The sequence below is a fragment of the Rhinoderma darwinii genome, chromosome 6 (assembly GCF_050947455.1).
Source record: "Rhinoderma darwinii isolate aRhiDar2 chromosome 6, aRhiDar2.hap1, whole genome shotgun sequence".
NCBI classification, from domain to species: domain Eukaryota; kingdom Metazoa; phylum Chordata; class Amphibia; order Anura; family Rhinodermatidae; genus Rhinoderma; species Rhinoderma darwinii.
This window is the reverse complement of record NC_134692.1, coordinates 1,257,703-1,284,019: the sequence shown is the minus strand read 5'-3', so window position 1 is coordinate 1,284,019 and position 26,317 is coordinate 1,257,703. Positions and strand designations below refer to the sequence as shown.

Genomic DNA, 26,317 nt, shown 5'->3' with positions numbered 1-26,317 from the left:
GTTTCTCCAGATATGGCGGCAGTTTATATTCTCGCTGTAGACTCCGGTATATTGTCAGTTTCTCCAGATATGGCGCCAGTGTATATTGTCTCTGTAGACTCCGGTATATTGTCAGTCTCTCCAGATATGGCGCCAGTTTATATTCTTGCTGTAGACTCCGGTATATTGTCAGTTTCTCCAGATATGGCGGCAGTTTATATTCTCGCTGTAGACTCCGGTATATTGTCAGTTTCTCCAGATATGGCGCCAGTTTATATTGTCTCTGTAGACTCCGGTATATTGTCAGTCTCTCCAGATATGGCGCCAGTTTATACTCTCTCTGTAGACTCCGGTATATTGTCAGTTTCTCCAGATATGGCGCCAGTTTATATTCTCGCTGTAGACTCCGGTATATTGTTAGTTTCTCCAGATATGGCACCAGTTTATATTGTCTCTGTAGACTCCGGTATATTGTCAGTCTCTCCAGATATGGCACCAGTTTATATTGTCTCTGTAGACTCCGGTATATTGTCAGTCTCTCCAGATATGGCACCAGTTTATATTCTCGCTGTAGACTCCGGTATATTGTCAGTTTCTCCAGATATGGCGCCAGTTTATATTCTCGCTGTAGACTCCGGTATATTGTTAGTTTCTCCAGATATGGCGCCAGTTTATATTGTCTCTGTAGACTCCGGTATATTGTCAGTTTTTCCAGATATGGCGCCAGTTTATATTCTCGCTGTAGACTCCGGTATATTGTCAGTTTCTCCAGATATGGCGCCAGTTTATATTCTCGCTGTAGACTCCGGTATATTGTCAGTTTCTCCAGATATGGCGCCAGTTTATATTTTCGCTGTAGACTCCGGTATATTGTCAGTTTCTCCAGATATGGCGGCAGTTTATATTCTCGCTGTAGACTCCGGTATATTGTCAGTTTCTCCAGATATGGCGGCAGTTTATATTCTCGCTGTAGACTCCGGTATATTGTCAGTCTCTCCAGATATGGCGGCAGTTTATATTCTCGCTGTAGACCCCGGTATATTGTCAGTTTCTCCAGATATGGCGGCAGTTTATATTCTCTCTGTAGACTCCGGTATATTGTCAGTCTCTCCAGATATGGCGCCAGTTTATATTGTCTCTGTAGACTCCGGTATATTGTCAATTTCTCCAGATATGGCGGCAGTTTATATTGTCTCTGTAGACTCCGGTATATTGTCAGTTTCTCCAGATATGGCGCCAGTTTATATTCTCGCTGTAGACTCCGGTATATTGTCAGTGTCTCCAGATATGGCGGCAGTTTATATTGTCTCTGTAGACTCTGGTATATTGTCAGTCTCTCCAGATATGGCGCCAGTTTATATTGTCTCTGTAGACTCCGGTATATTGTCAGTTTCTCCAGATATGGCGCCAGTTTATATTGTCTCTGTAGACTCCGGTATATTGTCAGTCTCTCCAGATATGGTGCCAGTTTATATTCCCGCTGTAGACTCCGGTATATTGTCAGTCTCTCCAGATATGGCGGCAGTTTATATTGTCTCTGTAGACTCCGGTATATTGTCAGTTTCTCCAGATATGGCGCCAGTTTATATTCTCGCTGTAGACTCCGGTATATTGTCAGTTTCTCCAGATATGGCGGCAGTTTATATTCTCGCTGTAGACTCCGGTATATTGTCAGTTTCTCCAGATATGGCGCCAGTTTATATTGTCTCTGTAGATTCCGGTATATTGTCAGTCTCTCCAGATATGGCGCCAGTTTATATTCTCTCTGTAGACTCCGGTATATTGTCAGTTTCTCCAGATATGGCGGCAGTTTATATTCTCGCTGTAGACTCCGGTATATTGTCAGTCTCTCCAGATATGGCGGCAGTTTATATTCTCGCTGTAGACTCCGGTATATTGTCAGTTTCTCCAGATATGGCGCCAGTTTATATTGTCTCTGTAGACTCCGGTATATTGTCAGTTTTTCCAGATATGGCGCCAGTTTATATTCTCGCTGTAGACTCCGGTATATTGTCAGTTTCTCCAGATATGGCGCCAGTTTATATTCTCGCTGTAGACTCCGGTATATTGTCAGTTTCTCCAGATATGGCGCCAGTTTATATTTTCGCTGTAGACTCCGGTATATTGTCAGTTTCTCCAGATATGGCGGCAGTTTATATTCTCGCTGTAGACTCCGGTATATTGTCAGTTTCTCCAGATATGGCGGCAGTTTATATTCTCGCTGTAGACTCCGGTATATTGTCAGTCTCTCCAGATATGGCGGCAGTTTATATTCTCGCTGTAGACTCCGGTATATTGTCAGTTTCTCCAGATATGGCGGCAGTTTATATTCTCTCTGTAGACTCCGGTATATTGTCAGTCTCTCCAGATATGGCGCCAGTTTATATTGTCTCTGTAGACTCCGGTATATTGTCAGTTTCTCCAGATATGGCGGCAGTTTATATTGTCTCTGTAGACTCCGGTATATTGTCAGTTTCTCCAGATATGGCGCCAGTTTATATTCTCGCTGTAGACTCCGGTATATTGTCAGTGTCTCCAGATATGGCGGCAGTTTATATTGTCTCTGTAGACTCTGGTATATTGTCAGTCTCTCCAGATATGGCGCCAGTTTATATTGTCTCTGTAGACTCCGGTATATTGTCAGTTTCTCCAGATATGGCGCCAGTTTATATTGTCTCTGTAGACTCCGGTATATTGTCAGTCTCTCCAGATATGGTGCCAGTTTATATTCCCGCTGTAGACTCCGGTATATTGTCAGTCTCTCCAGATATGGCGGCAGTTTATATTGTCTCTGTAGACTCCGGTATATTGTCAGTTTCTCCAGATATGGCGCCAGTTTATATTCTCGCTGTAGACTCCGGTATATTGTCAGTTTCTCCAGATATGGCGGCAGTTTATATTCTCGCTGTAGACTCCGGTATATTGTCAGTTTCTCCAGATATGGCGCCAGTTTATATTGTCTCTGTAGATTCCGGTATATTGTCAGTCTCTCCAGATATGGCGCCAGTTTATATTCTCTCTGTAGACTCCGGTATATTGTCAGTTTCTCCAGATATGGCGGCAGTTTATATTCTCGCTGTGGACTCCGGTATATTGTCAGTCTCTCCAGATATGGCGGCAGTTTATATTCTCGCTGTAGACTCCGGTATATTGTCAGTTTCTCCAGATATGGCGGCAGTTTATATTCTCTCTGTAGACTCCGGTATATTGTCAGTCTCTCCAGATATGGCGCCAGTTTATATTGTCTCTGTAGACTCCGGTATATTGTCAGTTTCTCCAGATATGGCGGCAGTTTATATTGTCTCTGTAGACTCCGGTATATTGTCAGTTTTTCCAGATATGGCGCCAGTTTATATTCTCGCTGTAGACTCCGGTATATTGTCAGTGTCTCCAGATATGGCGGCAGTTTATATTGTCTCTGTAGACTCTGGTATATTGTCAGTCTCTCCAGATATGGCGCCAGTTTATATTGTCTCTGTAGACTCCGGTATATTGTCAGTTTCTCCAGATATGGCGGCAGTTTATATTCTCTCTGTAGACTCCGGTATATTGTCAGTTTCTCCAGATATGGCGGCAGTTTATATTGTCTCTGTAGACTCCGGTATATTGTCAGTTTCTCCAGATATGGCGCCAGTTTATATTCTCGCTGTAGACTCCGGTATATTGTCAGTGTCTCCAGATATGGCGGCAGTTTATATTGTCTCTGTAGACTCTGGTATATTGTCAGTCTCTCCAGATATGGCGCCAGTTTATATTGTCTCTGTAGACTCCGGTATATTGTCAGTTTCTCCAGATATGGCGCCAGTTTATATTGTCTCTGTAGACTCCGGTATATTGTCAGTCTCTCCAGATATGGTGCCAGTTTATATTCCCGCTGTAGACTCCGGTATATTGTCAGTCTCTCCAGATATGGCGGCAGTTTATATTGTCTCTGTAGACTCCGGTATATTGTCAGTTTCTCCAGATATGGCGCCAGTTTATATTCTCGCTGTAGACTCCGGTATATTGTCAGTTTCTCCAGATATGGCGGCAGTTTATATTCTCGCTGTAGACTCCGGTATATTGTCAGTTTCTCCAGATATGGCGCCAGTTTATATTGTCTCTGTAGATTCCGGTATATTGTCAGTCTCTCCAGATATGGCGCCAGTTTATATTCTCTCTGTAGACTCCGGTATATTGTCAGTTTCTCCAGATATGGCGGCAGTTTATATTCTCGCTGTAGACTCCGGTATATTGTCAGTCTCTCCAGATATGGCGGCAGTTTATATTCTCGCTGTAGACTCCGGTATATTGTCAGTTTCTCCAGATATGGCGGCAGTTTATATTCTCTCTGTAGACTCCGGTATATTGTCAGTCTCTCCAGATATGGCGCCAGTTTATATTGTCTCTGTAGACTCCGGTATATTGTCAGTTTCTCCAGATATGGCGGCAGTTTATATTGTCTCTGTAGACTCCGGTATATTGTCAGTTTTTCCAGATATGGCGCCAGTTTATATTCTCGCTGTAGACTCCGGTATATTGTCAGTGTCTCCAGATATGGCGGCAGTTTATATTGTCTCTGTAGACTCTGGTATATTGTCAGTCTCTCCAGATATGGCGCCAGTTTATATTGTCTCTGTAGACTCCGGTATATTGTCAGTTTCTCCAGATATGGCGCCAGTTTATATTGTCTCTGTAGACTCCGGTATATTGTCAGTCTCTCCAGATATGGCGCCAGTTTATATTCCCGCTGTAGACTCCGGTATATTGTTAGTCTCTCCAGATATGGCGGCAGTTTATATTGTCTCTGTAGACTCCGGTATATTGTCAGTTTCTCCAGATATGGCGCCAGTTTATATTCTCGCTGTAGACTCCGGTATATTGTCAGTTTCTCCAGATATGGCGGCAGTTTATATTCTCGCTGTAGACTCCGGTATATTGTCAGTTTCTCCAGATATGGCGCCAGTTTATATTGTCTCTGTAGATTCCGGTATATTGTCAGTCTCTCCAGATATGGCGCCAGTTTATATTCTCTCTGTAGACTCCGGTATATTGTCAGTCTCTCCAGATATGGCGCCAGTTTATATTCTCGCTGTAGACTCCGGTATATTGTCAGTTTCTCCAGATATGGCGGCAGTTTATATTCTCGCTGTAGACTCCGGTATATTGTCAGTTTCTCCAGATATGGCAGCAGTTTATATTGTCTCTGTAGACTCCGGTATATTGTCAGTTTCTCCAGATATGGCGGCAGTTTATATTCTCGCTGTAGACTCCGGTATATTGTCAGTTTCTCCAGATATGGCGCCAGTGTATATTGTCTCTGTAGACTCCGGTATATTGTCAGTCTCTCCAGATATGGCGCCAGTTTATATTCTTGCTGTAGACTCCGGTATATTGTCAGTTTCTCCAGATATGGCGGCAGTTTATATTCTCGCTGTAGACTCCGGTATATTGTCAGTTTCTCCAGATATGGCGGCAGTTTATATTCTCGCTGTAGAGTCCGGTATATTGTCAGTTTCTCCAGATATGGCGCCAGTTTATATTGTCTCTGTAGACTCCGGTATATTGTCAGTCTCTCCAGATATGGCGCCAGTTTATATTCTCTCTGTAGACTCCGGTATATTGTCAGTTTCTCCAGATATGGCGCCAGTTTATATTCTCGCTGTAGACTCCGGTATATTGTTAGTTTCTCCAGATATGGCGCCAGTTTATATTGTCTCTGTAGACTCCGGTATATTGTCAGTCTCTCCAGATATGGCACCAGTTTATATTCTCGCTGTAGACTCCGGTATATTGTCAGTTTCTCCAGATATGGCGCCAGTTTATATTCTCGCTGTAGACTCCGGTATATTGTTAGTTTCTCCAGATATGGCGCCAGTTTATATTGTCTCTGTAGACTCCGGTATATTGTCAGTTTTTCCAGATATGGCGCCAGTTTATATTCTCGCTGTAGACTCCGGTATATTGTCAGTTTTTCCAGATATGGCGCCAGTTTATATTCTCGCTGTAGACTCCGGTATATTGTCAGTTTCTCCAGATATGGCGCCAGTTTATATTTTCGCTGTAGACTCCGGTATATTGTCAGTTTCTCCAGATATGGCGGCAGTTTATATTCTCGCTGTAGACTCCGGTATATTGTCAGTTTCTCCAGATATGGCGGCAGTTTATATTCTCGCTGTAGACTCCGGTATATTGTCAGTCTCTCCAGATATGGCGGCAGTTTATATTCTCGCTGTAGACTCCGGTATATTGTCAGTTTCTCCAGATATGGCGGCAGTTTATATTCTCTCTGTAGACTCCGGTATATTGTCAGTCTCTCCAGATATGGCGCCAGTTTATATTGTCTCTGTAGACTCCGGTATATTGTCAGTTTCTCCAGATATGGCGGCAGTTTATATTGTCTCTGTAGACTCCGGTATATTGTCAGTTTCTCCAGATATGGCGCCAGTTTATATTCTCGCTGTAGACTCCGGTATATTGTCAGTGTCTCCAGATATGGCGGCAGTTTATATTGTCTCTGTAGACTCTGGTATATTGTCAGTCTCTCCAGATATGGCGCCAGTTTATATTGTCTCTGTAGACTCCGGTATATTGTCAGTTTCTCCAGATATGGCGCCAGTTTATATTGTCTCTGTAGACTCCGGTATATTGTCAGTCTCTCCAGATATGGTGCCAGTTTATATTCCCGCTGTAGACTCCGGTATATTGTCAGTCTCTCCAGATATGGCGGCAGTTTATATTGTCTCTGTAGACTCCGGTATATTGTCAGTTTCTCCAGATATGGCGCCAGTTTATATTCTCGCTGTAGACTCCGGTATATTGTCAGTTTCTCCAGATATGGCGGCAGTTTATATTCTCGCTGTAGACTCCGGTATATTGTCAGTTTCTCCAGATATGGCGCCAGTTTATATTGTCTCTGTAGATTCCGGTATATTGTCAGTCTCTCCAGATATGGCGCCAGTTTATATTCTCTCTGTAGACTCCGGTATATTGTCAGTTTCTCCAGATATGGCGGCAGTTTATATTCTCGCTGTAGACTCCGGTATATTGTCAGTCTCTCCAGATATGGCGGCAGTTTATATTCTCGCTGTAGACTCCGGTATATTGTCAGTTTCTCCAGATATGGCGGCAGTTTATATTCTCTCTGTAGACTCCGGTATATTGTCAGTCTCTCCAGATATGGCGCCAGTTTATATTGTCTCTGTAGACTCCGGTATATTGTCAGTTTCTCCAGATATGGCGGCAGTTTATATTGTCTCTGTAGACTCCGGTATATTGTCAGTTTTTCCAGATATGGCGCCAGTTTATATTCTCGCTGTAGACTCCGGTATATTGTCAGTGTCTCCAGATATGGCGGCAGTTTATATTGTCTCTGTAGACTCTGGTATATTGTCAGTCTCTCCAGATATGGCGCCAGTTTATATTGTCTCTGTAGACTCCGGTATATTGTCAGTTTCTCCAGATATGGCGCCAGTTTATATTCTCGCTGTAGACTCCGGTATATTGTCAGTTTCTCCAGATATGGCGGCAGTTTGTATTCTCGCTGTAGACTCCGGTATATTGTCAGTTTCTCCAGATATGGCGCCAGTTTATATTGTCTCTGTAGATTCCGGTATATTGTCAGTCTCTCCAGATATGGCGCCAGTTTATATTCTCTCTGTAGACTCCGGTATATTGTCAGTCTCTCCAGATATGGCGCCAGTTTATATTCTCGCTGTAGACTCCGGTGTATTGTCAGTTTCTCCAGATATGGTGGCAGTTTATATTCTCTCTGTAGACTCCGGTATATTGTCAGTCTCTCCAGATATGGTGCCAGTTTATATTGTCTCTGTAGACTCCGGTATATTGTCAGTCTCTCCAGATATGGCGCCAGTTTATATTCCCGCTGTAGACTCCGGTATATTGTCAGTCTCTCCAGATATGGCAGCAGTTTATATTCTCTCTGTAGACTCCGGTATATTGTCAGTTTCTCCAGATAAGGCGGCAGTTTATATTCTCGCTGTAGACTCCGATGTATTGGCAGTTTCTCCAGATATGGCGCCAGTTTATATTCTCGCTGTAGACTCCGGTATATTGTCAGTTTCTCCAGATATGGCGCCAGTTTATATTCCCGCTGTAGACTCCGGTATATTGTCAGTCTCTCCAGATATGGCGGCAGTTTATATTCTCGCTGTAGACTCCGGTATATTGTCAGTTTCTCCAGATATGGCGCCAGTTTATATTGTCTCTGTAGACTCCGGTGTATTGTCAGTTTCTCCAGATATGGCGGCAGTTTATATTGTCTCTGTAGACTCCGGTATATTTTGTCAGTTTCTCCAGATATGGCGGCAGTTTATATTCTCGCTGTAGACTCCGGTATATTGTCAGTTTCTCCAGATATGGCAGCAGTTTATATTGTCTCTGTAGACTCCGGTATATTGTCAGTTTCTCCAGATATGGCGGCAGTTTATATTCTCGCTGTAGACTCCGGTATATTGTCAGTTTCTCCAGATATGGCGCCAGTTTATATTGTCTCTGTAGACTCCGGTATATTGTCAGTCTCTCCAGATATGGCGCCAGTTTATATTCTTGCTGTAGACTCCGGTATATTGTCAGTTTCTCCAGATATGGCGGCAGTTTATATTCTCGCTGTAGACTCCGGTATATTGTCAGTTTCTCCAGATATGGCGGTAGTTTATATTCTCGCTGTAGAGTCCGGTATATTGTCAGTTTCTCCAGATATGGCGCCAGTTTATATTGTCTCTGTAGACTCCGGTATATTGTCAGTTTCTCCAGATATGGCGGCAGTTTATATTGTCTCTGTAGACTCCGGTATATTGTCAGTCTCTCCAGATATGGCGCCAGTTTATATTCTCGCTGTAGACTCCGGTATATTGTCAGTTTCTCCAGATATGGCGGTAGTTTATATTCTCGCTGTAGAGTCCGGTATATTGTCAGTTTCTCCAGATATGGCGCCAGTTTATATTGTCTCTGTAGACTCCGGTATATTGTCAGTTTCTCCAGATATGGCGGCAGTTTATATTGTCTCTGTAGACTCCGGTATATTGTCAGTCTCTCCAGATATGGCGCCAGTTTATATTGTCTCTGTAGACTCCGGTATATTGTCAGTCTCTCCAGATATGGCGCCAGTTTATATTCTCTCTGTAGACTCCGGTATATTGTCAGTCTCTCCAGTTATATAGAGGTGTCTCCTGTGTAGTATAATGATTGGTGGTGATGATATTGTGGCGTATTATGGTGTTGGTTGCGCTTCTTCTCCGTGGCAGTAAAGTTCGGACGTGGTCTCTGTGGGATTGTGTGTCGCGCCTTCTTCGTATCTTGCCGGTTCTGTTTGCGTGGAAAGTGTCGCCACCAATAATAAACCAATGTAGAGATCCCGCAGCCACGCCCCCGGAGGACGCAGCGCTTTGGTGGCTGCCGGTGGCGACTCCTTTGTACGCAGCTCCCGTTGGAATGAAGGGCTGTGATTGGTCCTCAGGGTGCCGCGTCATTTCTACAGGTGAATAAAGCGCAAAGATTCGGGGATTTGCTTTTTTTCCATTCTATTTCCAAATAAAAAAATTATAAAAGTGAATAATAAGTCCCGTGTACCCCAAAATCTTACTAATAGAAACGTCACCTTGTACGAGCCCACAAGCGGCTGCAGCGACGGGACATGACCGCAGTTACGTCTCTGTGAATGGCGCGATAAATGTTTTTATTATTAAGCGGTAAAACCTAAAAAACGGCATAAACTTCTTAGCGCTGTGATTCGTGCCGACCTGTAGAGTAAAGATGGCGACTTATTGCGCTGCTCGGGGAACGCTGGGGAATTTCTGTTCTTTTCTCCCCGAGAGTTAATAAAAAGTTCATCAATAACTGATATTTACCCAAAATGCTCCTTGAATGCGGCAATGAAAAAACCCCAAAACAGGCCTGGTACTGCAAGGGTTAAGACTCACCACTTTTTCTGCATTGTGTCTAGGAGATGGGAAGCAGCAGCGCCCCACAGAGGAACTGGAAGGGCATAGCCATCGCATTGCTGGTCATCCTGGTCGTCTGCTCTCTAATCACCATGTCTGTCATCCTCCTGACCCCAGGTAAGTGCTGCACTGTGATAAGGGGCCACGGCCTCCCTGTGACCGCTCTTCTCTATAATACGGACTACTCACATTAGTTTAGTGCATGATGGGGATCCCCGGCCGCCCCATGACTGGATGATGGTGTTACCTGCCCGTCATTCATTACAATTGGTTAAATCCCGACCTAAAACAACTGTGAAAAGATATTTACCAAAGTATCACTGCAAGCCTATCACCCGCCTCAACCCTGCAAGCCTAACACCCACCCCAACCCTGCAAGCCTAACACCCGCCCCAACCCTGCAAGCCTATCACCCGCCTCCACCCTGCAAGCCTATCACCCGCCTCCACCCTGCAAGCCTAACACCCGCCCCAACCCTGCAAGCCTATCACCCGCCCCAACCCTGCAAGCCTATCACCCGCCCCAACCCTGCAAGCCTATCACCCGCCCCAACCCTGCAAGCCTAACACCCGCCTCAACCCTGCAAGCCTATCACCCGCCCCAACCCTGCAAGCCTGTCACCCGCCTCAACCCTCCAAGCCTAACACCCGCCTCAACCCTGCAAGCCTATCACCCGCCCCAACCCTGCAAGCCTATCACCCGCCTCCACTCTGCAAGCCTATCACCCGTCCCAACCCTGCAAGCCTAACACCCGTCCCAACCCTGCAAGCCTATCACCCGCCTCAACCCTGCAAGCCTATCACCCGCCTCAACCCTGCAAGCCTATCACCCACCTCCACCCTGCAAGCCTATCACCCGCCTCCACCCTGCAAGCCTATCACCCGCCTCAACCCTGCAAGCCTATCACCCGCCTCAACCCTGCAAGCCTATCACCCGCCTCAACCCTGCAAGCCTATCACCCGCCTCAACCCTGCAAGCCTATCACCCGCCTCAACCCTGCAAGCCTATCACCCGCCTCAACCCTGCAAGCCTATCACCCGCCTCAACCCTGCAAGCCTATCACCCGCCTCAACCCTGCAAGCCTATCACCCGCCCCAACCCTGCAAGCCAATCACCCGCCTCAACCCTGCAAGCCTATCACTCGCCTCAACCCTGCAAGCCTATCACTCGCCTCAACCCTGCAAGCCTATCACCCGCCTCAACCCTGCAAGCCTATCACCCGCCTCAACCCTGCAAGCCTATCACCCGCCTCAACCCTGCAAGCCTATCACCCGCCTCAACCCTGCAAGCCTATCACTCGCCTCAACCCTGCAAGCCTATCACCCGCCCCAACCCTGCAAGCCTATCACCCGCCTCAACCCTGCAAGCCTATCACCCTCCTCAACCCTGCAAGCCTATCACCCGCCTCCACCCTGCAAGCCTATCACCCGCCTCCACCCTGCAAGCCTATCACCCGCCTCCACCCTGCAAGCCTATCACCCGCCTCCACCCTGCAAGCCTATCACCCACCTCCACCCTGCAAGCCTATCACCCGCCTCAACCCTGCAAGCCTATCACCCGCCTCAACCCTGCAAGCCTATCACCCGCCTCAACCCTGCAAGCCTATCACCCGCCTCAACCTGACTGTGTGCCCAGATGTCAGCCGCCCTATCACTCACCTCAAAATTAGATATTGGGATGCACTCCTCAGTCTATTGGCGTCCACTGGCCACGGTCTCGGCCACTGGCGCTCCGGTTCTGCTGTTGTATCGGCAGTCCGTGCCCGCCGACATGCTGCTCTCTCCTGAATAAAGTCTCATAAGGCGTGCGCTCTCTTGTCGTCACCTAAAGGGCCACAATCATCCCCAACCAATACCTGTTGCTCTGTACTTATTTAAGGCAGACCCACTGGTCACCTGATGCCTGAGCAACTTTTGTGCAACGTTAGTTGGTTCCTGCAAATTTCCGTCCATATCCTGCTACCAGTCCGTATTCTTCTATAGATACAAGCCTGTGGCCTACTGCCTGTTGCCAACCTTGATCCTGCTATGAACTGTGACCTCAGACCTACGCACTCCATCATTGTCTCCTATTCCCTAGGGCCAGCTGCTACTCACATCAGTCTGTATCCCGCCACTCACACAGGGACCACCTCAAGAGGTAGCGACCTGGTAGTTTCTATGCTGCCAAGTCCAGATCACTTTACGAGGGTTAAAGGGTGAATACCAGGGAGGCTACTTAGATAACGCCCAAGGAGGGGGCCCAAAGTCAAGCAGGTTGAGTAGCCCAGTGGGTCCACAACCCTCTGCTTGTTACAGTTTGCTCAGGCCATAGAACCCGCTAGCAATCCCTACAGTGCAGGTCTTCTATGATGCCATTTAAAATCTCAGTGAACAGCAAGACCAGATGCTGCAGCTCATGAACACTCTGTCTGGGCAACAGAGAGTTAATAAACCTCCTGTATCCCTCATCGCGCAGTCTGCGCTTCCGGCAACTCTTCCGTCTACTCCAACTGGGGTTCAACAGCCACCAAGCTATGACGGACATCCAAAGGCTTGTCGCGGTTTCATTAACCAATGCCAGATCCATTCCCAACTGCATGCCCACCACTTCCCCACCAACCAGACCAAGGTTGCGTTTATGGCCTCCCTGCTGTCGGACCAGGCACTGTCATGGGCAGTGAGGGACCTGAGACCTCCAATTTACAGGTGACCCTCAATACCTTCAGGACTGTCTTTGAGGAACCTGCTTATACCTGGGCAGCAGTGGCAGCAGCGCTCCTGAACCTTCGCCAGGGTAGTTTGATTGTAGGACAATGCATCAAGGGTCTGGAACTGAATAGCGTAGAGTTGGCCTGGAACAATGAAGCCCTGGTCACAAATTTCTACTGTGTGTTGGCTGATTAAAAAAAGCAAAAAAGCTGGCGGGTCGTGAACCGGTACCTTCTTCCTAGGATGCTCTTATTTCTCTTGCCATAAGAATTGACCAACACTTCAGAATACATACCCAGGAGACTGCATTAGAGAGGGTCTCCCAGACTCACTCCATCCTTAAAGTGGACCCACTGGGCCGCTCCACCGTAGCGGAGTAGCAGCTAATTAAACAAAAGTCAATGATCGTGTCTAGGAAGAGAGTACTTGCTGGGATGTGGCTTATACTGGACAATCGCATGCTGGCTTGTCTCGGATACAGAACACAGATACTGAAGTCTTCTCTGACACTATACTTGGCACCGACACCGGACACTGGACGTGGCCAGAACACCAGACTGGAGTAGTGCAGTCGTCTTGGACCCTCGATTTGTTGCAGGCACCCCGACACTGGACTTGGCATGGACACCGGACCCTGGACTTGGCAAAGAGACCGGACTGTGCTAGGACACCAGACTGGAGTAGTGCAGTCGTCTTGGACCCTCGATTTGTTGCAGGCACCCCGACACTGGACTTGGCACGGACACCGGACTCTGGACTTGGCAAAGAGACCGGACTTTGCTAGGACACCAGACTGGAGTAGTGCAGTCGCCTAGGAGCCTCGGGTTGGCACGGGCGTCAAACACAGATGGTGAACTCGTCACGGACACTCGGCTTGGAACAGGCATTTGGACACAGATACTGGATACAGGAAACCGGATACAGCTAGGAACCATTTGCAAGACAAGAACAGGGAAGACACAATATTGCTCAGGCTCTGGGACAGAGGACAGGTCAGATTATATAGTTCGGGGATAGGCTAGGGAAACTATTAGGGTATGTTCACACGGCCTATTTTTAGACGTAATTCGGGCGTTTTACGCCTCGAATTACGCCTGAAAAGAAGGCTATAACGGTTCTCACCGGTTTGTTGGTGGATCCTCGGTGTCGTCTGAGAGATGGTGCGTGGAACCCAGGCAATGCTTGGCACAGCGGGTAGAAGCGGTCGGATAGATAGGCAGAAGTCAGGACAGGCAGCAGACGTCGTAACGGGTATGGCAGCAATAGGTCAAGGCAGGCGGCAGACAAGGATAGTCCAGTTCAAGCAGAGGTCAGTAACGGGAAATCCAGACAAGGGCAGAAGGAACGGAAACAGGAAACTAGGGCACAGGGAACTCACGGGGAACTTGGTTGAACAAGCAGGGATGGAAGGGAGGAGGAACCTTAAATAGGAAGTTCTGGGAATTAAAGAGGCTGTCACCAGATTTTGCACCCCTATCTGCTATTGCCTGTGATCGGCGCTGCAATGTAGATTACAGGAACGTTTTTATTTAAAAAAAACGAGCATTTTTGGCCAAGTTATGACCATTTTTGTAGTTATGCAAATGAGGCTTGCAAAAGTCCAAGTGGGCGTGTTTAAAAGTAAAAGTCCAAGTGGGCGTGTATTAGGTGTGTACATCTGGGCGTGTATTATGTGCGTACATCGGGGCGTGTATTATGTGCGTACATCGGGGCGTGTATTATGTGCGTACATCGGGGCGTGTATTATGTGTGTACATCGGGGGTGTATTATGTGTGTACATCTGGGCGTGTATTATGTGTGTACATCTGGGCGTGTATTATGTGTGTACATCGGGGCGTGTATTATGTGTGTACATCTGGGCGTGTATTATGTGCGTACATCGGGGCGTGTATTATGTGTGTACATCTGGGCGTGTATTATGTGCGTACATCGGGGCGTGTATTATGTGTGTACATCGGGGCGTGTATTATGTGCGTACATCGGGGCGTGTATTATGTGTGTACATCGGGGCGTGTATTATGTGTGTACATCGGGCCGTGTATTATGTGCGTACATCGGGGCGTGTATTATGTGTGTACATCGGGGCGTGTATTATGTGCGTACATCGGGGCGTGTATTATGTGCGTACATCGGGGCGTGTATTATGTGCGTACATCGGGGCGTGTATTATGTGCGTACATCTGGGCGTGTATTATGTGTGTACATCGGGGCGTGTATTATGTGCGTACATCGGGGCGTGTATTATGTGCGTACATCGGGGCGTGTATTATGTGTGTACATCGGGGCGTGTATTATGTGTGTACATCGGGCCGTGTATTATGTGCGTACATCGGGGCGTGTATTATGTGTGTACATCGGGGCGTGTATTATGTGCGTACATCGGGGCGTGTATTATGTGCGTACATCGGGGCGTGTATTATGTGCGTACATCGGGGCGTGTATTATGTGCGTACATCGGGGCGTGTATTATGTGCGTACATCGGGGCGTGTATTATGTGTGTACATCTGGGCGTGTATTATGTGCGTACATCGGGGCGTGTATTATGTGTGTACATCTGGGCGTGTATTATGTGTGTACATCGGGGCGTGTATTATGTGTGTACATCGGGGCGTGTATTATGTGTGTACATCGGGGTGTGTATTATGTGTGTACATCGGGGCGTGTATTATGTGTGTACATCTGGGCGTGTATTATGTGCGTACATCGGGGCGTGTATTATGTGTGTACATCGGGGTGTGTATTATGTGCGTACATCGGGGCGTGTATTATGTGTGTACATCGGGGCGTGTATTATGTGCGTACATCGGGGCGTGTATTATGTGTGTACATCTGGGCGTGTATTATGTGTGTACATCTGGGCGTGTATTATGTGCGTACATCGGGCGTGTATTATGTGTGTTACATCTGGGCGTGTATTATGTGCGTACATCGGGCGTGTATTATGTGTGTACATCGGGGCGTGTATTATGTGCGTACATCGGGGCGTGTATTGTGTGTTACATCGGGGCGTGTATTATGTGCGTACATCGGGGCGTGTATTATGTGTGTACATCGGGGCGTGTATTATGTGTGTACATCGGGGCGTGTATTATGTGCGTACATCGGGGCGTGTATTATGTGTGTACATCTGGGCGTGTGTTATGTGCGTACATCGGGGCGTGTATTATGTGTGTACATCGGGGCGTGTATTATGTGTGTACATCGGGGCGTGTATTATGTGCGTACATCGGGGCGTGTATTATGTGCGTACATCGGGGCGTGTATTATGTGTGTACATCTGGGCGTGTATTATGTGCGTACATCGGGGCGTGTATTATGTGCGTACATCGGGGCGTGTATTATGTGTGTACATCGGGGCGTGTATTATGTGTGTACATCGGGGCGTGTATTATGTGCGTACATCGGGGCGTGTATTATGTGTGTACATCGGGGCGTGTATTATGTGTGTACATCGGGGCGTGTATTATGTGCGTACATCGGGGCGTGTATTATGTGCGTACATCTGGGCGTGTATTATGTGTGTACATCGGGGCGTGTATTATGTGTGTACATCGGGGCGTGTATTATGTGTGTACATCGGGGCGTGTATTATGTGTGTACATCGGGGCGTGTATTATGTGTGTACATCGGGGCGTGTATTATGTGCGTACATCTGGGCGTGTATTATGTGTGTACATTGGGGCGTGTATTATGTGTGTACATCGGGGCGTGTATTATGTGTGTACATCGGGGCGTGTATTATGTGTGTACATCGGGGCGTGTATTATGTGTGTACATCGGGGCGTGTATTATGTGCGTACATCGGGGCGTGTATTATGTGTGTACATCGGGGCGTGTATTATGTGTGTACATCGGGGCGTGTATTAGGTGCGTACATCGGGGCGTGTATTATGTGTGTACATCTGGGCGTGTATTATGTGCGTACATCGGGGCGTGTATTATGTGTGTACATCGGGGCGTGTATTGTGTGTGTACATCGGGGCGTGTATTATGTGCGTACATCGGGGCGTGTATTATGTGCGTACATCGGGGCGTGTATTATGTGTGTACATCGGGGCGTGTATTATGTGCGTACATCGGGGCGTGTATTATGTGTGTACATCGGGGCGTGTATTATGTGTGTACATCGGGGCGTGTATTATGTGCGTACATCGGGGCGTGTATTATGTGCGTACATCGGGGCGTGTATTATGTGCGTACATCGGGGCGTGTATTATGTGCGTACATCGGGGCGTGTATTATGTGCGTACATCGGGGCGTGTATTATGTGTGTACATCGGGGCGTGTATTATGTGTGTACATCGGGGCGTGTATTATGTGCGTACATCGGGGCGTGTATTATGTGCGTACATCGGGGCGTGTATTATGTGCGTACATCGGGGCGTGTATTATGTGCGTACATCGGGGCGTGTATTATGTGTGTACATCGGGGCGTGTATTATGTGCGTACATCGGGGCGTGTATTATGTGCGTACATCGGGGCGTGTATTATGTGTGTACATCTGGGCGTGTATTATGTGCGTACATCGGGGCGTGTATTATGTGTGTACATCGGGGCGTGTATTATGTGCGTACATCGGGGCGTGTATTATGTGCGTACATCGGGGCGTGTATTATGTGCGTACATCGGGGCGTGTATTATGTGTGTACATCGGGGCGTGTATTATGTGCGTACATCGGGGCGTGTATTATGTGCGTACATCGGGGCGTGTATTATGTGTGTACATCTGTGCGTGTATTATGTGCGTACATCGGGGCGTGTATTATGTGCGTACATCGGGGCGTGTATTATGTGTGTACATCGGGGCGTGTATTATGTGCGTATATCGGGCCGTGTATTATGTGCGTACATCGGGGCGTTTTTAATACTTTCACTAGCTGGGCGCTCTGATGAGAAGTAACATCCTCTTCTCTTCAGAACGCCCAGCTTGTGACAGTGCAGATCTGTGACGTCACTCACAGGTCCTGCATCGTGACGGCCACATCGGCACCAGAGGCTACAGTTGATTCTGCAGCAGCATCAGCGTTTGCAGGTAAGATCGACTTACCTGCAAACGCCGATGCTGCTGCAGAATCATCTGTAGCCTCTGGTGCCGACACGATGCAGGACCTGTGAGTGACGTCACAGATCTGCACTGTCACAAGCTGGGCGTTCTGAAGAGAAGAGGATGTTACTTCTCTTCAGAGCGCCCAGCTAGTGAAAGTATTAAAAACGCCCCGATGTACGCACATAATACACGCCCCGATGTACACACATAATACACGCCCCGATGTACACACATAATACACGCCCCGATGTACACACATAATACACGCCCCGATGTACGCACATAATACACGCACAGATGTACACACATAATACACGCCCCGATGTACGCACATAATACACGCCCCGATGTACGCACATAATACACGCCCCGATGTACACACATAATACACGCCCCGATGTACACACATAATACACGCCCCGATGTACGCACATAATACACGCACAGATGTACACACATAATACACGCCCCGATGTACGCACATAATACACGCCCCGATGTACACACAAAATACACACCCCGATGTACGCACATAATACACGCCCACTTGGACTTTTACTTTTAAACACACCCACTTGGACTTTTGCAAGCCTCATTTGCATAACTACAAAAATGGTCATAACTTGGCCAAAAATGCTCGTTTTTTAAAAATAAAAACGTTACTGTAATCTACATTGCAGCGCCGATCACATGCAATAGGAGGTAGGGGTTGCAAAATCTGGTGACAGAGCCTCTTTAAGTGACTGCAGCCGCACATCGAGGATGCCGACTGCGGAAGGAGGTAATGGCTGTACTCACCTGACGCCGTCCAGGGCCTGCAGAGTGTCCGGACCGGGTAAGTGGAGCTCTGGACGAGCAGCTGATGAGGGAGGGCATCGGAACCGGAGCAGAGGCCGTGGGAACGGTGCGGAAGCCGTTGCAGTACCCCCCCTTTACGCCTCCTCTTTTTAGGCTTGCTTGGAAACCTTCGCTCAAAGTCCTTGATGAGAGCTGGGGCGTTGACATTCTCCACGGACTTCCATGATCTCTCCTCAGGACCATAATCTCTCCAGTCCACTAGGTATCATAATCTCCCCCGTGATTGTTTGACATCCAGGATCTCTTGAATTTCAAATTCGGCATCAGCTGCTGGAACAGGATGGACCAGAATTTTCTTAGAAAATCGGTTGAGTATAGTGGGTTCCAGCAGAGAAATGTGGAAGGAATTAGAGATTTTCAGAGACTGAGGAAGGCGAAGTCTGAAAGTTACTGGATTGATTTAGTCTGTTATCTCATAAGGACCCAGAAACCGAGGAGCGAGCTTGTAACAAGGGGTCTTCAGACGTATGTACCGGGTGGACAGCCAGACTTTATCCCCAGGAAGGAGCTGCGGGGGTATCCTGCGTTTTTTATGTGTGTCTCTCTTAAACCTGGCTACGGCTTTGTGGATGGAGTCCTTGGCCTTCTGCCATATCCGTACAAAGTCACGGTGGACCGTGTTAGCAGCTGGAACCTCAGAAGTCACAGAGACTGATAGGGGAATTCCTGGGTGCTGGCCATACACCAAGAAGAAAGGACAAGAGTGGGTAGATTCCCACGTATGGTTGTTGTAGGTAAATTCGGCCCATGGAAGCAGACCTGCTGTAATGACTGGGTAGGGAGACAGACAGGTGAGCCCTAATCTACCCGCCACTCAGTCCCTGCCTACTTGCAACGGCCCGTCCTAGGCGACGGCGTACAACTGGGCGACGGTCCCTACTCTCACTATGTGCACGACAGACAGACAGACAGACAAGGGTACAAAGAAGATAAGGGAAAAGGGGCAGATGCCCACGGCAACACCGTAAGCAACAAGAGAGGTGAATGAGCCGAGTCAAACCAGGAGTGTACGAGGTACCAAACGCAGAGCAGGAGCGTAGTCAGTAAAGCCAGGGTCAGTATGAAGCAGAGGACAAATAGTAGAAGCAGCAGAGCCAGGAAACAGGAGAATCACAGGCAAAGGAGAAGCAGGAAATGAAGGTATAAATAGACAGAGGGCGGGAGCTAGAACCGTCTGGCCAGGCTGTGATAGGTTCTCCCACTCCTCAGCCTCCCAGCCGGAGTGGTAGACGAAGGAGTCACTCTATCAGACTTAGGAGCAGGTGCAGACTGACTAACCACAGGCGTCGACACAGAAGCTGTGTCTGGCAGATCCTTTACACCTGCCCAGCTGTCTTGTCTCGGAGACACGAAATTCCTGAGGAAACCTTCAAGTATTTGGTTTATCCGCTCTACTCGACCATTGGATTGAGGATGGTACGCGGAAGAGAAGTCTAGTTTGATCTCCAGCAGTTTGCACAAGGCTCTCCAGAATTTGGATGTGAACTGAACTCCTCTGTCAGAAAAAATGTGCTTAGGAAGACCATGCAGGCGAAAGACGTGCTCGACAAACAGCGTTGCCAGTCGGGAAGATGACGGAAGGCCTGAGAGAGGTACGAAGTGCGCCATCTTAGAAAAGCGATCCACCACAACCCAGCTCACGGTACACCACGCAGAACTAGGCAGATCGGTGATGAAGTCCATGGCAATGTGCGACCAGGGAGAGTCAGGCACAGGCAGGGGGTGCAAAAGGCCAGCAGGTCTTGAATGGGAGACTTTATTTTGAGAGAAAGTGGAGCAGGCAAAAACAAAGTCTTTAGTGTCTTGGGACATGGAAGGCCACCATTACTGACGACCAATCAAATCGAGAGTCCTTTTGATGCCAGGGTGCCCAGAAACCCTGGAGGCATGACCCCAGTGAAGAACACAATCCCTTTGTTTCAGGGGTACGTAGGTCTTTCCTCTGGGAATGTGTACCACTTCGGTAGGAGCAGCGATCACAATACGTTTCGGATCTATAATAAACTGGGGGCTTGACTTTTGGTCTGTGGGGTCAAAACAGCGAGATAAGGCGTCAACCTTGGTATTCTTTCCAACGGGTCTGTAATGAAGCTGAAAATCGAATCTGGAGAAGAATAATGCCCGCCGAGCATGACGAGAGTTCAGGCGTTGAGCAGTTTGTAAGTATAGGAGGTTTTTATGATCTGTGTAAATGATGATGGGATGCCGTCCACCCTTAAGCAGATGTCTCCATTCCTCCAGGGCCAATTTAATAGCTAAAAGTTCTTTATCTCCAATTCCATAATTTTTTTCAGCGGATTTGAACGATTTGGAGAAAAAAACGCAGGCCACCAGTCTCCCTCTACAAGTCTTTTTGTTAGGGATCTGCCAGGTACTTCATCTAGGTATACTCCTGGGATTAATCAATCCACACCTGAGGCCAGACCTGTTCGACTGACACCATCTCCCACCAACCAGGGTGGCAGGCTCAGGAGTGGGAGGGCCTCCTCGTGGCGTGGTCTGTCGGGGAGCCCAATGGTTTTCTAAGTTCGATCTACGGGGGGCATATAACCTTATCCGCATCAAAGAGGGGGATGAGTGGAAAACTGCGTTCAACACACCCGAGGGTCATTTCGAATACCTGGTCATGCCCTTTGGGTTGTGTAATGCCCCTGCTGTCTTCCAGAATTTTATTAATGAAATCCTGAGAGATTACCTGGGTAATTTTCTTGTTGTGTACCTTGATGACATACTGGTGTTTTCCAAGGACTGGTCCTCCCACGTGGAGCATGTCAGGAAGGTGCTCCAGGTCCCTCGGGAGAATAATCTGTTTGCTAAGACTGAAAAATGTGTCTTTGGGGTACAGGAGATACCATTTTTAGGGCAAATCCTCACTCCTCATGAATTCCGCATGGACCCTGCCAAGGTTCAGGCTGTGGCGGAATGGGTCCAACCTGCCTCCCTTAAGGCGTTACAGTGTTTTTTAGGGTTCGCCAACTATTACAGGAGATTTATTGCCAACTTCTCGGTCGTCGCTAAGCCTCTTACGGACCTTACCCGCAAGGGTGCTGACGTCCTCCATTGGCCCCCTGAGGCCGTCCAGGCCTTTGAGACCCTCAAGAAGTGCTTTATCTCGGCCCCCGTGCTGATTCAGCCCAACCAAGAGGAGCCATTTATTGTGGAGGTTGACGCATCCGAGGTGGGAGTGGGGGCCGTCTTGTCCCAGGGTACCAGCTCCCTCACCCATCTCCGCCCCTGTGCTTACTTCTCTAGGAAGTTTTCGCCCACGGAGAGTAACTATGATATTGGCAACCGCGAACTTCTAGCCATTAAATGGGCTTTTGAGGAGTGGCGGCACTTCCTGGAGGGGGCCAGACACCAGGTAACGGTCCTTACGGATCACAAGAATCTGGTTTTCCTAGAATCGGCCCGGAGGCTTAATCCTAGACAAGCTCGGTGGGCACTATTCTTTACCAGATTTAATTTCTTGGTTACCTATAGGGCTGGGTCCAAGAATATTAAGGCTGATGCTCTGTCACGTAGTTTCATGGCCAATCCTCCTTCTGAGAAGGATCCTGCTTGTATTTTACCCCCTGGTATAATCGTCTCTGCCACGGATTCTGATTTAGCTTCTGATATCGCGGCTGATCAGGGTGCAGCTCCCGGGAACGTCCCTGGGGACAAACTGTTTGTTCCCCTGCAATACCGGCTGAGGGTACTCAGGGAAAACCATGACTCCGCTCTATCTGGTCATCCTGGCATCTTGGGCACCAAACACCTCATTACCAGAAACTATTGGTGGCCTGGGTTGCCTAAAGACGTTAGGGCTTACGTCGCCGCTTGTGAGGTTTGCGCTAGGTCCAAAACCCCTAGGTCCCGACCTGCGGGCCTACTACGTTCCTTGCCCATTCCCCAGAGACCTTGGACCCATATCTCCATGGATTTTATCACCGATTTGCCTCCATCTCAGGGCAAGTCGGTGGTGTGGGTGGTAGTCGACCGCTTCAGCAAGATGTGCCACTTTGTGCCCCTTAAGAAGCTACCTAACGCCAAGACGTTAGCTTCTTTGTTTGTGAAACACATCCTGCGTCTCCATGGGGTCCCAGTCAATATCGTTTCTGACAGAGGGGTACAATTTGTTTCCTTATTTTGGAGAGCTTTTTGTAAAAAGTTGGAGATTGATCTGTCCTTCTCCTCCGCCTTCCATCCCGAAACTAATGGCCAAACGGAAAGGACCAACCAATCCCTGGAACAATATTTAAGGTGTTTCATCTCTGACTGTCAATTCGATTGGGTCTCATTCCTTCCCCTTGCTGAATTTTCCTTGAATAACCGGGTCAGTAACTCGTCAGGGGTCTCCCCGTTTTTCTGTAATTTCGGGTTTAACCCAAGATTCTCCTCCGTCTCCCCTGGTTGTTCCAATAATCCTGAGGTAGAGGATGTTCATCGGGAACTGTGCACCGTCTGGGCCCAGGTTCAGAAGAACCTAGAGGCGTCCCAGAGCGCACAAAAGATTCAGGCGGATAGTAGACGTTCTGCTAACCCCCGGTTTGTCGTCGGGGATTTGGTCTGGTTGTCGTCCAGGAACTTGCGCCTTAAGGTCCCGTCCAGGAAGTTTGCTCCCCGAATTATTGGACCTTATAAGATCATTGAAGTCCTCAACCCTGTATCCTTCCGTCTGGAGCTCCCCCCATCATTTCGCATACATGACGTCTTCCATGCCTCCCTCCTTAAACGCTGCTCCCCGTCCTGGTCCCCCTCGAGGATACCTCCTGTTCCCGTTCTCACCCCTGAGGGGGTGGAATTCGAGGTGGCCAAGATTATGGACAGTAGGATGGTCCAGGGCTCCCTCCAGTACCTGGTCCATTGGAGAGGATACGGGCCGGAGGAGAGGACTTGGGTACCTGCCCGTGATGTTCACGCTGGGGTATTGATCAGGAGGTTCCACCTTCTCTTCCCCACTAAACCGGGTCCCCTTAGTAAGGGTCCGGTGGCCCCTCATAAAAGGGGGAGTACTGTTAGGGATCTGCCAGGTACTTCATCTAGGTATACTCCTGGGATTAATCAATCCACACCTGAGGCCAGACCTGTTCGACTGACACCATCTCCCACCAACCAGGGTGGCAGGCTCAGGAGTGGGAGAGCCTATCGCGGCCTGGTCTGTCGGAGTTAGCTCCGCCCCCTGTCCTTTATTACCTGCCCTGTTCTCTCCCTCAGTGCTTGTAATTCTTTTGGATTCCTGGCCCCACTGCTGCTTGCTCCAGCCTGCTTCTGCCGTGCTTCTGCCTTGCTGCAGTTCTGCTTGACCTGCTTTGCTTTGCCCCTGGCTTGCTTCTGTCTCCTTGCACGCTTGGGTGTACTCACTTCGTCCTGGTCCTGACTGTCCGTTCGCCGCTCCGTTTCCTCGTGGCGTTCCGTGGCTACTGCCCCTTCCCTTGCATGTTCCCTGTTTGTTTCCCTGTGCACTTGGACAGCGTAGGGACCGCCGCCCAGTTGTACCTCGTCGCCTAGGGCGAGTCGTTGCAAGTAGGCAGGGACAGGGCGGTGGGTAGATTAGGGCTCACTTTCCCTTCACCTCCTTCCGGCCATTACACTTTTGGGACAGAATAGCTCCAACTCCCACGGATCAAGCATCGACCTCCAGAACAAAGGGTTTGGTGGAATCCGGTCTATGTAGGACTGAGGCAGAAGAGAATGAAACTTTGAGAGCTTGGAATGAAGCTTCAGCCTCCGTGGTCCAGTCTTTGGCATTAACCCCCTTTTTGGTCAGAGCAGAAATAGGAGCCGTCATAGAGGAGAAATGAGGAATAAACTGGTGGTAATAATTTGCGAATCCTAGCAGGCGTTGGACCGCTTTGAGTCCTTGCGGACGAGGCCAGTTGAGAATTAAGGACAGCTTGGCTGGATCCATTTGAAGACCGTGGTCGGAAGTTACATACCCCAAGAAAGGCAGGCTGGTTCTCTCCAGAGGCATTTTTCTAGCTTGGCAAACAGAGTTCTCTCGCAGACGTTGTAACACTTGGCGCACATGCACACGATGAGTTTGAATATTGGGAGAGAAGATTAAAATGTCATCTAAGTATACCACCACACAGCTGTACAACGGATCCCGAAAAGTATCATTAACAAAAGCCTGGAAAACCGCATTACAATGGCCAAAGGGCATGACAAGGTATTCAAAATGCCCATCACGAGTGTTGAACGCGGTTTTCCATTCGTCTCCCTCGCGGATACGGATGAGATTATAAGCTCCACGAAGGTCTAGTTTGGTGAAGATTTTCGCCCCCTGTAGACGGTCAAAGAGTTCTGAGGTCAATGGTAATCAATACAAGGACGCAGGGAGCCGTCTTTTTTTCCCACAAAGAAGAACCCTGCGCCAGCAGGAGAGGAGGACTTACGGATGAATCCTCTCTCCAGATTCTACTGGATATACCGAGACATGGCCTCCATCTTGGGAAAAGACAGCGGGTAGACTCTACCTCTGGGAGGCGTGGCGTTGTGGACCAGGTCTACGGCACAGTCGTATGGCCTGTGAGGAGGCAGCGATTCAGCTTGTTGTTTGCAGAAGACATCAGAGAAGCTTTTGTATGGGGTAGGAAGTCCTGCTGAGTTAGGTTCTGTAAACTGAGGCATAGGTGGGCGAATAGATAGTAGACAATGTTGGTGACAGAAGTCACTCCATTGGGTAATTTGACCTCCAGTCCAGTCAATAACAGGAGAGTGATTCTGCAACCACGGTAGACCTAGAAGCAAAGGGTTCAGAGTTCTTTAACACATAGAAGGAGATACGTTCCTGGTGCAGCGCCCCTGTTAACAGGAGAATGGGCTCGGTGACGAGATAGATAGTTTCCTGTAGAAGCCTCCCATCTACAGAAGCAATGGACAACGGTTTGGTTAATTTTTGCACTGGGATTTGGTAGCGATTTACCAAGGACTTGAACAGAAAATCCCCAGCGGATCAGGAATCTAGGAAGGCTTGGACTCAGAAAGTGGTTCCTGCAAAGGACCGCTTCGCTGGTATGGTCATCTTCTGAGAGGAAGGTATTCCACCTAGGGTAGCCTCTCCTACTTGCCCTAGGTGTTGGAGTTTTCCGGCCTCACTGGACAGTCTCTGAGGAAGTGCGTTTTTCCACCACAATACAAACACAAATTCAGCTTGCGTCTATTCTTGCGCTCCTCAGGCGTGAGTCGTGTTCTCTCCACCTGCATGGGTTCGTCCGACTGGGAGGAAGATGAAGCCAGAAGAGGTCTTTGGAAGGTTGGTGCCAATCGTGATGTCCGATTGCCTCGAGCAGATTCCTGTTGTCTCTCACGGAAACGTATATCTATACGATTAGCTAGGATAATCAAGTCATCCAAGGACGGTGGAAGGTCTCGGCCAGCAATTTCATCCTTGATTCGGCCCGCCAGACCCTCCCAGAAGGTCGATACCAAAGCCTCATTATTCCACTGGAGTTCCGTAGCCAAGGTGCGGAATTGAATGGCGTATTGGCCTACAGTGGAGGTTCCTTGTCGGAGCTTGAGTAGAGAGGACGCTGCAGAAGAGGCTCGACCCAGTTCTTCAAACACTCTTTTAAACGTGGAGAGAAAGTTATGAATGTTGTACATGATGGGGGTCGTTTTTCTCCCACAAGGGCGATGCCCAAGCCAGCGCTTCACCAGACAGCAGGGACAGGATATAGGTCACCTTAGCCCGGTCTGAGGAAAAATGATGTGCCATGACTTCAAAGTGGATGGTGCATTGGTTAAAAAATCCCCTGCAGGTCTTGGGGTCTCCCACACAGCGGGCAGGCGTAGGTAGGTGTAGTCCAGGACTGTAA

General features: G+C 48.5%; 1 protein-coding gene across 1 annotated transcript in view; it reads left to right on the top strand.

The window, feature by feature from the left end:
* DPP10 (dipeptidyl peptidase like 10) overlaps nucleotides 1-26,317 on the top strand; it is a 285,774-nt gene that overhangs the window by 35,370 nt on the left and 224,087 nt on the right. Inside the window, 1 exon segment of the mRNA XM_075831017.1 lies at nucleotides 9,923-10,037. Coding sequence (XP_075687132.1) covers nucleotides 9,923-10,037 — 115 coding nt within the window.